This window comes from Cervus canadensis, chromosome 16, assembly GCF_019320065.1.
Source record: "Cervus canadensis isolate Bull #8, Minnesota chromosome 16, ASM1932006v1, whole genome shotgun sequence".
Classification (NCBI taxonomy): domain Eukaryota; kingdom Metazoa; phylum Chordata; class Mammalia; order Artiodactyla; family Cervidae; genus Cervus; species Cervus canadensis.
Genome location: NC_057401.1, coordinates 1,259,217 through 1,276,520, shown reverse-complemented (window position 1 = coordinate 1,276,520; position 17,304 = coordinate 1,259,217). Strand labels below are relative to the sequence as shown.

Sequence of the window (17,304 nt, the reverse complement as noted above, 5' to 3'; positions counted from 1 at the left end):
TTCTGCATTTGCAGGCAGGTTCTTTATGACTAGCGCCACCTGGGAAGCCAGAGTTGTTATTGTTCAGTCACTAAGTTGTGTCCAACTCTTTGTGACCCCATGGACTGTAGCCCGCCAGGCTCCTCTGTCTTTTGCATTGGCAGGTAGGTTATTTATCACTGAGTCACCAGGGAAGCCCCCACATATTTTAAATAATTATAAAAAAAATGAAAGGATAACCTAAACAAACTATTCTTTGAGTCATAAACTTGCTAAAGTCTAACATATATGTGGATAAGTTGAGATTTCAACTCAAGCAGTTTAATAACAGATGCTACAATAGTAACTATTATGCTAAACTAGGTAGTATTGAGAGACACAACACAGGCAAATTACCTAGCAAATCAATAAACATTAGCACCCTTCCACCAATACCTTAGGGGCTTCCCTGGTGGAGCTAGTGGTAAAGAACACACCTGCCAATGCAGGAGACATAAGAGAAGCAGGTTTGATCCCTGGGTCAGGAAGATCCCCTGAAGGAGGACATAGCAACCCACTCCAGTGTTCTTGCCTGGAGACTCCCACGGAGAGAGCCTGGTGGGCTACAGTCCATAGCGTGGCAGAATCAGACACTACTGAAGCGACTTAGCACGCATGCATACACCGACACTTTACTCGAAGCAAGAAAGCATAATTACTTTGTCATCTTTGTTCTAAGCCGATACACAGGGCTTATTATGTCTAATCAGTGAAAACAGTAAATCAAGGCTAGGAGTATAAACATCTGACCCTCAAGCCACCTCGGACTAATGATGAGGAAAAAAGTGCCTATTATTAATAGTTATCTTAGTTTCACATTTTCTATATAAAAATGAAGGTTTGGAAAACATTATTTTCGATCATGTAAACATACACGAACACTTCCCTAGACTCCAACTTGGACACCCCAAAGGGACCTGAATAAAAGTGTTCATCAAAATTGAAATACCTTTTACCCCTATTTTCTGTTACCACATAACTAATTCACATGTAGCAGATATATCCCTTTCTCCCAGAGAACCACATCCTATTTTGCCAGCAACTCTTCACCACTTTGTTTCTTTAAATAATATCTCAACTCCAACGACCACTCTGCATTTTCACTATTCACATTTGTTATTTCCTACCTGGTCTACTGAATGGCCAAACTAGTTTTTTCAGCCTCCATTCTTTTCTAAATTCATTTTCCATTATGCCCCTAGAGTATTTTTACAGAAAATAAATTGAGCATTCAACCTTTTAAATTTGTTCAGTAATTGCTTTGCTTCTATCGATTATTCAGTTGCTTTTTGTCATTTAGTGTGCCGATTTTTCAAAATATTTTCCTAAAAGACTCAACACTCAGCAGAATCATTTCAGTCTCCGTGGGTGATAAGACAATAGCTGGATGGATAAGGTTCTCTTGTCATCTCTGTTCTTCAATCTTCAAACACACTTGCTCATTTTGTTAATAAATCTGTTTGTAAAACAGATTTCCCTAACTTACACTCTTCATGGTTTTGCTCCTAGCCATCTCTTCAGATTCTGTCTACTGATACAATTTCCTGTTACAATTTTCTTCACAAGCCCTATACACCCAGCCATTTCAGTCTTCAGTTTGCTGAATTGAAGATAGTTTCATACCTTTATTGGTTGAATAGCTATTTCTTCCATTTGTAATGCTATTCTCTGTGGCTTAGGAAACCTCTGAAGTAATCTCAGTTTAGAAATGATGAAAATTAAAAAAGCCCCAAGTCAGTTTGTTGTTTTCCTTCTTGGTTCCGATAGCACTCTATACACACTTATACAATGTCTACAACTCTTGTTTCATTATTTACTAACACTTGTAACCTTGGAGCACCAAAGAATTGATGCTTTTGAACTATGGTGTTGGAGAAGAATCTTGAGAGTCTCCTGGACTGCAAGGAGATCCAACCCATCCATCCTAAAGGAGATCGGCCCTGGGTGTTCATTGGAAGGACTGATGTTAAAGCTGAAACTCCAATACTTTGGTCCCCTGATGCGAAGAGCTGACTCATATGAAAAGACCCTGATGCTGGGAAAGATTGAGGGCAGGAGAAGGGGACGACAGAGGATGAGATGGTTGGATGGCATCACCGACTCAATGGACATGGGTTTGGGTGGACTCTGGGAGTTGGTGATGGACAGGGAGGCCTGGCGTGCTGCGGTTCATGGGGTCAGAGTCAGACACGACTGAGCGACTGAACTGAACTGTGGCCTTGGACAACCTCTTCGATACCTTGATTTCCTCATCTGTAAAATGAGCATCAGTAGGGTATAATATCTAGCTCACAGAGATATTGGAAAGGTTAAATGTGGTAATATGTGAAAGGGTTTAAACAAGTGCTTGGCACATTAGATATATGCAAATGTTAGATATAACTATGATTACTAGTAATACCACCAACTACCACTATTCATCTATATGGGTCTATTAAACTGTGAGCTCTGAAGGCTTATTCTTGTACTACTAGCACCTAACTCATGACAAAAACTCAGTGTTGGAAGGAACAGATCTATATTCTATATGCAAGGAATATGGTGGTCACTCACTATTATCCTCAGGTTAAAATCATTTGTTTTCTAGTGACTTCAGCTACTTTTTATAAGAAATATTATTTAATATGAAACTTCTAACTTCTTTAGAGTATACTTTTTGTGATAAATTAAAATTAGTTTGTTATTTTATTTATTTAAAAGGGAGAGGCAATTCCCTTTTACCTAATATATTTCAATAGACTTATCTAATTAACCCAACATGATGGTTAAGGATGTGTCAATTTGGTTGAGCTATGAAGCCTAGAAATGTTGTCAAACATCATTCTAGATGTTTCTGTGTGTGCTTTTGGATGAGATTAACGCTTAAATCTGTGGCCTTTGAGTAAAGCAGATTTCCCTCCCGAATGTGGGTGGGCCTATGCATATAATTAGTTGAAGCTCTGGATCAAACAAAAGGCTAACCTCCCCTGAAAAAGGGAAACTTTTGCAGCAGACAGCTTTTGGACTTAACTGTGACATCAGCTCTTCTTTGGGTCTACTACCTGAGAGGCCACTCTGTAGGTTCTGGACTTGTCAGCCTCCTTATTTTCAGAACACAATTCCTTAAAATAAATCTCTCTTCTCTCGATTAATACACCATCAAATGTATACACGAAATTAAGTTACAGACCAGGCGATAATCACTTACACACAAAACTTATATGTACCAGGGAATTAAGAATCCCTGGTTTCATTTTTCTTCCTTTATTCCCTTTGATAACATACTATAATCTATATAGAATAAAAAAACAAAAAGGAGATAAAATTATAGCAGCTTTATTTTAAATTTCAAAATTGTATTTTTCATGTAATCGAAACAAAAAATCATGTAGATGAATACAAAGATGAACATACATGCTTTAAACACTGACAAAACCTAGTTACAATATATTTTTAAACAAAGTTTTCTATTTTCACAACATAGTGAAAAACTACGTTCATAAAAATGTACATAGGAAAATATAATAATGTGTTCTCTTTTCAAGTATATATGGCTCTGAAGGTACTTTAATAATCTATATACAATGCAACCAACAGATTTATAATAACACTTTCCTTCAGTTAATAGTCTATTCACTGTGATTCACAGTTCATCACTTAAGAAACTCTACTGGTTAGAATCACAATCATATTTTGAATGTTTGCTCAAAGCATGAAAATACCAGTTCCTGGCACAATGAGTAGAAGGAAAATAGGCTGCAAGAAGGTATCCTCAGATAAAGACAACATTTAAGCTCCGAGCAATCTCTGGGGCAAGTGGTACCTTAGTCTCATAAAGGAAAAGTCCTTACTGCTGAGGGCACTGGGTCTCTGGAGTTGACTTGGAGGATACATATACAATAGGGTGTGATTTCTTACAAGCTGCTTTTTCCAGTTTGCTTGCAGTTTCTTGTTTAACTTCTGTTTGAAGCCTTGATTCAGCAGCTAACCTACAGACATTAAAGCATCCATTCTGAATTCAAATGTGGTCAGGAAAAATTAAAGAAGAAACAATCCTATAGTATAATGGGTCTCTTAATGAGACAAGGTGATTTTTTTTTTAAGGTATTTAAGAAGAAAAATTACAGTTGACTCCAATACCATTAAAAAGAACTAAATCACTGCCTCACTAAAAACATTTTCTGTCAATAGGCTTAATTTTTCAAATGTTTAAAGGAATATCTTTAAGGCTGACAAAAAAGTCATGGCAAAGTCTAAAATAATTAAAATATAATGATACCTATCATGATAAATATATCTAACAAAAAATGTTTAATGCTAGAGCACTGTATTAATGTTAACATGACTCAACAAAAGGCAAATGCAAGATAAAAATTAACAAGGAATCCTGGGCTGCATGAATAGATATCTAAATATCTCATTAAAAAACTCTAATTTCAACTAGCAAAATAATAGTTTAAGAAAAAAATAAACTGAAGAAATATTTTAAAGTGCCTATACAGATATTTTATAGCAAGAGCATCAATTAAATTTATAAAGCATGCAACAGTGAATCTCCTAATAGAAGCCATGTTTATTATTATAATATTATCATAGGATTGTGTGTCTAAATTAATCATGCAGAGGGCAAAAGATTGGAAACATCTGAAGTTAGCAGATGGACTCACACACACACACAAGAACAAATGTTTTGCTATTTTATTTGTTTTTGTTTAAGTAGCAAGACAAAAAAATTTCAACATGCTATTTGAGTCAAACAAGTAGCTGAACATTTGCTTGAATAATTTTTATTAAGCAAAAGAAGGCAGAAGAAGAAATGAAGACAACACAGTAAGATTTGCACTGATCAATTCTGGAAATTCACCTCCAGAAATATACAATGGTCAAGCACACAAACACAATGAATCACATATACACAACCTTAACTTGTTGAATTCAATTCACAATTAGTCAAAACCGTGTGTGTGTCAGACAGCATTCATTTAAAGGTACTTTTTTCCTTCAGAATATTAAGCTTTTAGTTCAAGTGACTTATAGGTTATAATGCTATTACATAAAAATTCGAGAAATGGAGTAATACATTACTCCAATTAACAATAAAAGCTGCAATATTGTTGAAATGCTTTCATTGTTGAATACTACATTCAATAAAATGTAAAATGTCTTATTTTGTACTTCTCCATTAAGACTGATGTAGTACCTTAAAGATCTAGTAGCACCTTAAGGATCTCCTTTCATAGCAGACAATCCAAGCTAACTATTTTCATACCAATATGCTTAATTTTAAAAATGTCTATTTATTTTAATTCCACTATCATTCCACTGCATAAAGACATCCTTCACCTTTTATCATCCTTTTTTATCTTCTCCATGTTCCTCATTCTCTTCTTTTTTGTCCACCCTTGGTTCTGCTACACACATCAAGAATGTGTGTGTTTTTACACCACCCTAACCTTAGTCACTGTACCTGCCTTTCCCTTCCACTCACTTTCTCTTACCTTCTTTCTGGCCTCTATTATTTTAATTTTTAAAAAAAGGACAAGGACCTTAAAATGTTAATTCCTACAGACATGTATGTCTGACACCTCCTCTTTTTAGTCACAAACTCAATTATGCAAAACTAGAGGCTTTGAAGTTTGGGTGTAAATTGAAAATGAATTACCTTTGATATTTTAAAATGTCAGAATAGGTATTAAAGCACATGCTTGAAGGCTTAGAATAAATAATTTCAAAAGCCATAAAAAAATTTTACCTAACAGTTTTTTGGAAGGCTGAAATTTCTTAAGACTAATTAGAAAGCCCTTTTAGGGGGTAAGGTAATTTTTCTTTCAGGTCACTCCTGAACCAGGAAAAAAATAACTACATTTATTCAAAACAACAAAACATTCAGAGATGTACTAAACTTGTGACACAGAAAAGTGTTACTGTTTAAAATAATTCCCTTTTTCAGTCTTTTCCCCTTGCAATCATCTTAGTCTTTCTTAAAGTTTTAGAAAATTGGAAGGTAGGTAGATGAAACTGGGGAATTACACTGCATGCAATACTAAGAAAATAGATTAAGAAGCAGATAGCACAGTTCATGCAGCGATAGAGCCGAGATGGAGAGGGCTGCTCGCTGCCTTGAAGGAAAGACGACACTGACCTGGGAGAGTTAGGGGTGTTTCCACTTCTTTCACTTAAGGCTTCCGAGTCAGCAGGAACTCCTGTAAGTTTCACACACTTCTTTTCCTTTCTTGGCTGAATATCCACGGGCAGATTTTTGTATGGAGAGAGAATGACTCCTGATGTGCTTACAGAAACTGTCTTTTCTAGCTGCAAGTTGTTATCTTCCAAACCACTAGAATAGGATTGTGCCTCCTCTTTCTGTGGTGATAATCTATAAACTTCTTCCCCAACAGCACTGGTGGTACATATAGCATTAGGGGTGGTTATATCCACAGGCAGGACCTCACGTCTCTTTTTGAGTACAGGCACTTCAATTTTCTCTGAGAATAAAAACAATTGAAAAATGTATCTAGTCAATATATCAAAGATACAATCAATATAAGGTAGAACTAGCTATAAATGTATTTCTTTTCCTTTGTTTTCCACTCCTGTTTCTTTAAAACTTATTCATCTCTTTACTGAAATACACTGTCTTTAATTCTTTCTTTTTTATGGATTCCATTAACTATATCTTTTCAAGGTTATCTGGCTATAAATTTTTCCTTGGGACGTCAATATATTTGACCGTAGGAATGAACACTTAAATGTTTTCTTCTAGGCATACAAAAAAGATCTTCATGACCCAGATAACCACAATGGTGTGACCACTCACCTACAGCCAGACAACCTGGAATGCGAAGTCCAGTGGGCCTTAGGAAGCATCACAATGAACAAAGCTAGTTGGAGGTGATGGAATTCCAGTTGAGCTATTTCAAATCCTAAAAGATGATGCTGTGAAGTGTAGTACTTAATATGCCAGCAAATTTGGAAAACTCAGCAGTGGTCACAGGACTGGAAAAGGCCAGTTTTCATTTCAATCCCAAAGAAAGGCAATGCCAAAGAATGCTCAAACTACCACACAATTGCACTCATCTCACATGCTAGCAAAGTAATGGTCAAAATTCTCCAAGCCAGGCTTCAATAGTACGTGAACTATGAACTTCCAGATGTTCAAGTTGGATTTAGAAAAGGCAGATGAACCAGAAATCAAATTGCCAACATCCGTTGGATCATCGAAAAAGCAAGAGTTCCAAAAAAACATCTACTTCTGCTTTATTGACTATGCCAAAGCCTTTGACTGTGTGGACCACAACAAACTCTGGAAAATTCTTAAAGACATGGGAATACCTGACAACCTGACCTGCCTCTTGAGAAATCTGTATGCAGGTCAAGAAGCAACAGTTAGAACTGGACATGGAACAACAGACTGGTTCCAAATAGGAAAAGGAATATGTCAAGGCTGTATATTGTCACCCTGCTTATTTAACTTGTATGCAGAGTACATCATGTAAAATGCTGGGCTGGATGAAGCATAAGCCGGAATCAAGATTGCTGGGAGAAATACCAATAACCGCAGATATGGAGATGACACCACCCTTCTGGCAGAAAATGACAACTAAAGAGCCTCTTGATGACAGTGAAAGAGGAGAGTGAAAACATTTGCTTAAAATTCAACATTCAGAAAACTAAGATCATGGCAGCTGGTCCCATTACTTCATGGCAAATAGATGGGGAAACAGTGGAAACAGTGACAGACTTTGGGCTCCAAAATCACTGCAGATGGTGACTGTAGCCATGAAATTAAAAGATGCTTGCTCCTTGGAAGAAAAGCTATGACAAACCTAGACAGCATATTAAAAAGCAGAGACATTACTTTGCCAACAAAGGTCCATCTAGTCAAAGCTACGGTTTTTAGTAGTCATGTATGGATGTGAGAGTTGGACTAAAGCTGAGCACCGAAGAATTGATGATTTTGAACCATGGTGTTGGAGAAGACTCTTGAGAGTCCCTTGGACAGCAAGGAGACCCAACCAGTCTATCCTAAAGGATATCAGTCCTGAATATTCATTGGAAGGACTGATGCTGAAGCTGAAACTCCAACACTTTGGCCACTTGATATGAAGAACTGACTCATCTGAAAAGACACTGACGCTGGGAAAGATTGAAGGCAGAAGGAGAAGGGGATGACAGAGGGTGAGACGGTTGGATGGCATCACCGAGTCAATGGATTTGAGTTTGAGTATCGAGTTGGTGATGGACAGGGAGGCCTGGCGTGCTGCAGTCCATGGGGTTGCAAAGAGTCGGACATGACTGAGCGACTGAACTGACTGAATTGACGGTTATTATAAAAGTTGCATGGGGCTTCAGCATGGAAATTAGGAAGGATATAGTGGATAAGAATCAAGCAATCCAGGTACAAATCCTAGTGCTAACAACACTCAGCATCTGAGTGACCTTGGAAAAGTACTTAACCTCTCTGAGCCATTGTTTTCTTTCTTTTTTTAAAGCTTGAATAATAATAATCATTCACTGATCAACTACTAAGTACAAAGCACTGTGTTAACGGCTATATGCTTTTATACTTAATCTAAAGCACGAGCTATGTTTTTGTAAACTATAAAATGGGAATTAAAAGCACTAATTGAGTGAACACTCAGTGTGTGTTATAAAGATTAACATAACATCATTCCATCCCTATGCAGGTTGAGATATACAGTCACAGAATAATCGTCCTAAAACAGTTTTTTCTGTTTTCCAAAACTAACATGTCTTTCATTTTCAAAATCAAAATATTAATTAAGTTGGAGAAACCACAGTTGACTGTGGGGCTGGTGTTCCTGCTCTACAGTATTGCTTTTAAATCATTATTTTTCCTTTCTCTTGCACTGCTCCTCTGAAATCCACGCCATTGATATTCACTATACTTCCCTTTGCTTGCACTGTTTAGTTCAGCAGACCTTTGAAATTTGAAATGGATAACTCTTAATCAGGACAGTCTATTAATCAGAGAAGGGGAAAAAGATGAGAGAAAGAGAAGCCTTTTTAAACTATAAAGAAACCTTATTATTGCTGACAATCTCCCCCCTATTGTTGAGAATAACTCCTGTCCCTGAAATAATGATGAAGAGAGAGTTGTAGGCATGTGAACGGTGTAGGGGCAAAAATGGCTGAAAATGTATAACCTACAACATGTAACAGAACTTTTTTTGGCCTAAGAACAATCACATTCTTAGACTCCATTCTTTTAGGTTTTCTATGAACAATTACTATTAACTAATATAGCTCTTAAACATCGGTTGCCTCAACAAAACTGAACTCTTTGGTTACATAAGATGCTGCAGACTTAAATGGAAAAGGCTCAAATGTTAAGGAACACTCATTTTATTCATGCACATCCAGTACACAGTTCTCTTTCCTACAAATTCTGTAGCAATACATTTGTTTTATTAAACATAGATACATAGTCACAAATTAGTTTGTAATGAGGTTTGCATAAAGCTGTAGAAAGAAAAAAATTTGATATGATTTCTCAGAGCTTCTCATGATATAAAAGACAAAATATATGATACATTCATACCTTCAGGTTCATACTTCAGTTTCAGCTCATCTAATTTAGCTCTCAGTTTCATATTTTCACTTTGGGAAAGCTGGAGGCACCTTTCATTTAAAAAAAGTTTCCGCTCAATATCCAGAGCCCGCTGGCTCTCAAGTAATGCTTTCATTCGCTGGATGGACAATTCACCTTTAGTGTTTTCATTTTCTTTGCTACATTAATTAAAAAAAAAAAAAGAGAGAGAGAGAATCAAGGAATATTAACATAACACATGAAATACATAGTTTTTAGCACAAACTATTTGTTTAGTTGCTAAGTTGTGTCCAACTCTCTTGTAACCCCATTGACTGTAGCCTGTCAGGCTCCTCTGTCCATGAGATTCTCCAGGCAAGAATACTGGAGTGGGTTGCCATTTTCTTCTCCAGAGGATCTTCCCTATCCAGGGATCAAACCCACATCTCTTGCATCTCCTGCATTGGCAGGCACATTCTTTACCACTGACCCACCTGGAAAGCCCACAAATTGTTTACTATATTATATATTTGAACTCTTAGTAAAACATATTTCCCTGGTGTTTTTCAGTTAACAAAGAAACAATAAGCAAAATAAGATTTAACAATAGCAGTTTCAAATAAAAAAATCTCATGCATTTTTCAAAGGAAACAGACAAAGAGGGGCATACCTTCCACATTTACACATGTATAAATAAACTCTTAAGTTTTAAATTACGTGATATTTACTCTTAAAAAAAATTAGGTTATAAGAACATTTTCTAAAGTTCTTTATACTTGCTAATTTGAAAGGCTTTGGAAAAAACAAAGAACTAAAAACATTTAATTATTCATTGAAAGTATTTTTCTTCAATAACCAGTACGAATTATATCTTGAATAAATATCATTTGCTGCGCAGAGGTATTTTTTTTGCTGTTGTTCTTTTCTGGAACTTTCCTTTGGCAATGTAAAGACAAAACTACCACCACTTATTATAAGCAAGTGAACAGAGTCTCTGTCTTTCTAAGCACCCAACACTTACTTTAAGTTGTCAAGCTTTATTTGAAGTAAATCTGTGTAATAGGTGACATCTTCCAGAGGAACAGAGTTGGCTGAAGGCTTAGATTCCATACTTTCATATAAACTCTAAAGAAAACAACACTTCTTACCACTTAGATAATAAATTAGGTTAGCATAGGTTTATTAATAATCAGTTACCACTACTCTGAATGCTTATCATATGGCAGGCACTGTGTGAGCACTATCCACTTAACTCACTCACCTTCTGAAGCAGGTATAAGGAGCATTTCTCTCTTAGAGATGAAGGAACTGGCTCACAATACTACAGGCAAGTAGACTGAGAAGAGAGCATCTGAACGCAGCTCTGTCTCCAAAGCCTATGCTTCTAATCACACCTGTGTCCTCCTTCTGGTTCCTCTCTCCTGGCTTTTAATATGGAAGAAACAAATACTCACTGGGAAAGTGCTGCACTCAATATGCCAGCAAATCTGCAAAACTCGGCAGTGGCCACAGGACTGGAAAAGGGCACTTTTCATCCCAATCCCACAGCCTTAATTCCCGCCTTATGAAAAAGCCATAAATAACAAAAATATGAAAAAGAGTGGAAATCCACATAGTTATTTTCAGTGCCCGCTCTTCTGAGATTCTGAAGGAATCTCTGTACAATTTCTCTAAGAAAAAAAATGTAAATCTGCTTAAAAATATGTAAACAAATTCAGAGATTGCAGGTAAAAGTCCTTAATTTAAAGCCATAATTTTCAAAGTATAGTGCAGAGTCTACTGGTGAGCCACATACACCTACCAACTGATGTTTTTCAAGTTCAACCAAAATTGCAATCCTTTCAACAGTTCTTGTAAGAGAAAGAAAATTATATAAACTTAAAATTTTATACTAATAGCTAATTTTATAGTAAATAGCTACAATTTAGAATGTTGAAGAGATTATTAATGTTTACAAAGTTTGTCATTTATAAGCTGTGGTTAATTCTTTAGTGAGAAGATAGATATCTATGCTCCCTAAGTTAATTTATAAATTCAATGTAATCCTAATAAAAATGCCAACAAACTTTTTTATTTTGAGCTAGACAAGATGTTCATCGGAAAAAACAAACAAGAAAGGACAGAGAAAACGCTGAGAAGGAAAAGCTATGGTGGGAGAGGTGCCTCACCAGGCAAAACCTAACTATGAAGCCTCTGAAATTAAAAGTAGGGCACCGATGTGCAGAAAAGTAGGCCAGTCAAACAGAATGGAGAATCCAGAAACAAACTCAAGCATGTGTGAAAATCTGATATACGATAAAGATGTTATATCAAATCACTGCTATCAAGACTAACTTTTAAATAAATGACGCTGGGACAACTGGCTAGTTATTTGGAAAAGGTAAAATAAGATTTATATCTCACCCTATACACAAGAATAAACTTCAATTGAGATCAGGTCTCTAAATTTAAAATGTGAAACCGTACAAACACTACTAGAAAACATGCATCAGTTTCTCTATACACCTATGCAAGTAAATACACCTACGAAAACATGTTAAAATTCACTCATTATTACAAAAATAGAAATTAAGACTACAGTGAGATACCATTTCTCATCTATCAATCCAGCAAAAATTTAAAAAAATAATACATTCTATTGGTGAGGTGACAGAGAAATGAGCAGTATGATACAATGCTAGTTTACTTTGACCCAGCAATTGTATTATAGGAATTATTCAGGATGATACATCTATAATAAGGAAACACACAATACATGCAAAATACACTTTGTAACACTGTACATAAGTGAAAAATACTGGAAATAATCTAAATACCCAGACAAAGGAGAATATATGAGAATCCATACATCAGAATTCTCTCTTGCTGTTAATTAGGAAGATCTTTCTAAACTAGATGAAGTGATTTCCAGGTTAAAATAAAAAAAGGAAACTATAAAAGACTATCTGTGTTATGCCACATTTTGTTCAAGAAATAAAAAGGGAAAATAAAGCCTACATAAAGCTGCTCTTTTTGCAAAAAGGAACAGAGCATGAGTAAATCAGAAACAAATTGGCTACCCAAACAGGTGGGGTGTAAACAGAGTGGAAGCAAACGGGAGACGGGCAAAACTCTTTACAGTTTTTACTTTTAGAACCATGTTAATGGTTCACATGCTGGAAAGAGTAAATAAATAAATTCAACAAGGATGGACAAAACCTAACTATTTCAGATGAACAACACACTCATAATTGGTAAGGGAAAGTGCTGCACTCAATATGCCAGCAAATTTGGAAAACTCAGCAGTGGCCACAGAACTGGAAAAGGTCAGTTTTCATTTCAATCCCTAAGACAGGAAATGCCGAAGAATGTTCAAATCATGTACAATTGCACTCATTTCACATCCTAGCAAGATTATGCTCAAAATCCTTCAAGCCTGGGTTCAGTAGTACATGAACCGAGAACTTCCAGATGTATAAGTTGGATTTAGAAAAGGCAAAGGAACCAGAGATCAACATTCGCTGGATCATAGGAAAAACAAGAGAATTAAAAAAAAACCATCTACTTCTGCTTCATTGACTATGCTAAATCCTTTAACTTTGTGGATCACAACAATCTGTGGAATATTCTTGAAGAGATAGGAATACCAGACTACCTTAACTGTCTCCTGAGAAACTTGTATGCAGGTCAAGAAACAACAGTAAGAATCGTACGTGGAACAATGGACTGGTTCAAAATAGGGAAAGGAGTATGTCAAGGCTGTATGTTGTCACCCTGCTTATTTAACTGTATGCAGAGTACATCATACGAAATGCAGGGCTGGATGAAGCACAAGCTGGAAACAAGATTGCTGGGAGAAATATCAATAACCTCAGATATGCAGATGATACCACTTAAATGGCAGAAAATGAAGAGGAACTAAAGAGCCTGTTACTGAAGGTGCAAGAGGAGAGTGAAAAAGCTGGCTTAAAACTCAACATTCAAAAAATGAAGATAAAGGCATCCAGTCCCATCACTTCATGGCAAATAGATAAACAGTGGAAACAGTGTCAGATTTCATTTTCTTGGGCTCCAAAAATCACTGCAGATAGTGACTGCAGCCACAAAACTAAAAGACGCTTCCTCCTTGCAAGAAAAGATATGACAAATCTAGACAGTGAATCAAAAAGCAGAGACATCACTTTTCCGACTAAGGTCCATTTAGTTAAAGCTAAGGCTTTTTCAGTAGTCATGTACGGATGTGAGAGTTGGACCCTAAAGAAGGGTGAATGCAAAGGAATTGATGCTTTCGAACTTTGGTGCTGGAGACGCCTGTTGAGGATCCCTTGGATAGCAAGGAGATCAAACCAGTCAATCCTAAAGGAAATCAACCCTGAATATTCATTGGAAGGACTGGCGCTGAAGCTAAAGCTCCAATACCTTGGCCACCTCAGATGAAGAACTGACTCATTTGAAAAGACCCTGATGGTGGGAAAGATTGAGGGCAAGAAGAGAAGGGGTGACAGAGGATGAGATGGTTGGACGGCATTGCTGACTCAATGCATGTGAGTTTGAGTGAACTCAGGGAGATAATGAAGGACAGGGAAGCCTGACACGCTGCAGTTCATGTGGCTGCAGAGCTGGACAAGATTTAATGACAGAACAACAACCAAAATTTATGAACATAGTATTTTGACTATATACCCTCAAGTTAAAAACAAAAAGAACTGCAAACAAATCCTGAACTTTAATGAATAATTTCAAAACTATATATATTTTAAGAATGAATAAATAAGCAAATATATTGAGGACAATAAGAGCCAGGTTTTTCACTGTTGGAAAAAATGGGGTAGGCAATGAACCCTGTGGCACTGGACTCAAGCTGGAGTTATTAAGTATGAAATCAAGGTTTTATTATGTGTTTATGTGTATATATGTGCATGTAATACACAAAATTGTTTACATGAAACATTCCTACACATGCATATAACACATACATGAATACACTAAAAATATGGACATAGACTTCCAGTTCTGTCTGCTAAAAGAATCCAGAAGTGATGACATTTCAGTAGCAATAAGCACACTCAGTGCCCAGATCTTGGTTTCTAAGTGCCCTTCTTCATTGAAAGGAACCTACGTTCCTTGAAGAAATGTTGCTTCCAAGGCTAGGAATATTTTGTTGTGCCAGAGTAAGGAAGTACTCCCACCGGTCAAATCTGGGACAGAGTAAATAAGGAAGCTATAGACTATAGTCCATAGGATAAAATAAGAATTTATAAGACTATGTGATATAAATAAGTGAGGAGAAAAGCTCTTTTTAATTCATTATTCTAACTGAAATTATCATTTGGCAATCACCACAGTAATACCTGTTTCAGGCAAGAATCATCAATGGATGTTCAAGTATAAGGAGAAATAGATATATACCTGGCCTAAGTAACTCCCTATGAAATATTTAAGGTCAATATTACCTGTTACAGTACAAATAGACATCATGTGCCATCTGATGTGACATACTGAGAAAGTGTAACAATACTCCTGGAGTGTTCCCATCAAAAATACATTGCTGTTGTTCAGTCTCTGAGTCGTGTCTGACTCCTTGCAACCCCATGGACTGCAGCATGCCAGGCTTCCCTGTTCTTCACTATCTCCTTGAGTTTGCTCCAACTCATGTTCACTGAATTGGTGATGCCATCCTACCACCTCATCCACTGCCGCCCTCTTCTCCTCCTGCCTTCAATCTTTCCTAACTTTAATTATATGGACCTTTAGAGTCTTTAAAGAGATTTGACAATTAAATACAACACATGATCACAGATTGAACCCTAGAAAGGAAAGCATTTGGTCATTTTTGTATTCCAGGAAGGACATTAGTGGTAATTCCTAAACTGTAAAAGGCAGCTCAGCTAAAACTATGCATCAATGTTAGTTTCCTGATTTGACCATTGTACTATGGTTATATAAAAGATAAACTTCAACACTGAGTAACAATTTAAGGGTAACGGGATACCTGGTTTGCAACTTACTCTCAAATGTTTCAGATAAAAATGTATATACATGGAGAGAGAGAAAATAAAAATGCAAATATGGTGAAACTGACAACTGAGCAATCTGGGTGAAGGGTATGCAGTAATAATTTTACAACCTTCCTGGCAGTTTGAATTTCAAAAATTTTGAAATAGTTTACTAAAGACTTGTATGAATTCCAGTTGCCACGTAATACTGGGCAATGTGACAAAAATCTTACTTTGCATTCATCAAAAAATAGAGGTAAAAAGCACCAAAAAAGAATTACTGGTAACACTTGACAGGAAGAACAAATCTCATTGACATAATGTTGAGTGGAAGACAAAAACAAGAGTATGTAATGAATGGTTTCATTTATATGAAGTTCAAGAGTATTTGTACATGTAAAGCTGGTACAAAGTTAGAAGGTGGGAGTACTCACTCAAAAGGGACATGGCAGAACTGTTTTGGAATGCTAGAAGTATTCTATACCATGAGCTGGGTAATAATTTAAGGGGGTATATGTATGTAGCACTCACTGAGTTGTACACCTAAGATATGGGCGCTTTGAGTGTAAGTGAGTTAAAATTTACAACAACAACAAATCTTTTGATTAAAAGAAGCAGTAGTCTAAACCACTGAAAAGCAAAAGAAACTGGAAGAAAAAATTAAATATTGGTAAATCTCAATAGAAACTATAGATTAATTACATAATAAAGAAAACCACTCAAGTTAAAAGTAGCAAGATATTCAAACAAAAAACTGTTATTTTTTTAAAAGGTGTTTACACATACCTTAAATTTCTCCAGATTCCTAATTTCACCTAAGAGATGTTTAATTTCACCATTCTTCTGCTCCAACATGGCAAGCAACCGTTCCTGCTGTTCAAATTCAGCTTGAGACCCTTTCATTTGTAGCAATGTAGCGATCTGTAACTAGAAAAAAAAAAAAAATTCTCCCCCATAAAATTGAGTGGGGGAGAAGATTCTGATAACTATATTTTTGTTACAATTCATATTTTGTACTATATACTACTTTGGTTTCATTTTGGAAGCTAAACAAATTAGCTGTGTCTAGTTTAATACTCTTAATAATTTGAAAATATTTATTTCAGATAGCCTAGTTACAGACATAACTCTTTAGTACTTATTTCGACTACTTATGCATTGGTATCTGAAGTCCATAACAATTATCTGTACTTCTGTGAAACATAGTTGAACTGCATGGCTGTGGTCTAGAAGTCACCAGTTAAGTGGTAAAGAAACCTGGTGGAATGCCATAATGTACTCACCATATGCACTCTCATTAAGGGTCTGGTGCAGTTCCTCAAAAATTTTAATGAAATTCAGTAGTATTCAGTGGGGGAAATTATTAAGCTACTCACATTCACAAATGTGAGTTTTACAAAGGACAAGGATGGAAAGCAAAGGTAAAGGGCAATCCAAGGATCTTGAAGCAAACTTCAATATAAAGTTACGTTTTAAGAGCAGCCATCAACCTACCTAATTATGACTCTACCTAAACTTGGAGGTGCACAGTAATCAGAAGGGAATTAGCTAAAACCTAAACCTAGCATTCCTTTCTGCCTTTGGAAATTTCTGGAGCTCTAAAAAGTGTGAATTAGTTAAAATACATTTTTGAGTACAGCAATGATATGAAGTTGCAGCTATGGTTATAAGTAAGAGACAAAGAAGACTTTTAACATTTTTAAGGATCCACTTTTCGCTCCTGCTTCATACTGGAATTCCCCGGTGGCTCAGATGGTGAAGCATCTGCCTACAATGCAGGAG

General features: G+C 36.2%; 1 protein-coding gene across 5 annotated transcripts in view; it reads right to left on the bottom strand.

The window, feature by feature from the left end:
- Positions 1 to 3,319: 3,319 nt before the first annotated feature.
- Positions 3,320 to 17,304, bottom strand: part of SPDL1 (spindle apparatus coiled-coil protein 1) — a 31,171-nt gene continuing 17,186 nt past the window's right edge. For 3 of the 5 annotated variants that reach the window (XM_043489022.1, XM_043489024.1, XM_043489023.1), the window contains exons 8-11: positions 16,309 to 16,449; positions 10,569 to 10,672; positions 9,560 to 9,747; positions 4,005 to 6,482 (exon numbers count right to left, since the gene is read on the bottom strand). In XM_043489022.1, the coding sequence (XP_043344957.1) occupies positions 5,944 to 6,482; positions 9,560 to 9,747; positions 10,569 to 10,672; positions 16,309 to 16,449 (972 nt within the window). In that variant the 3' untranslated portion in view covers positions 4,005 to 5,943. The other 2 variants (XM_043489025.1, XM_043489027.1) reach the window with 1 other exon arrangement.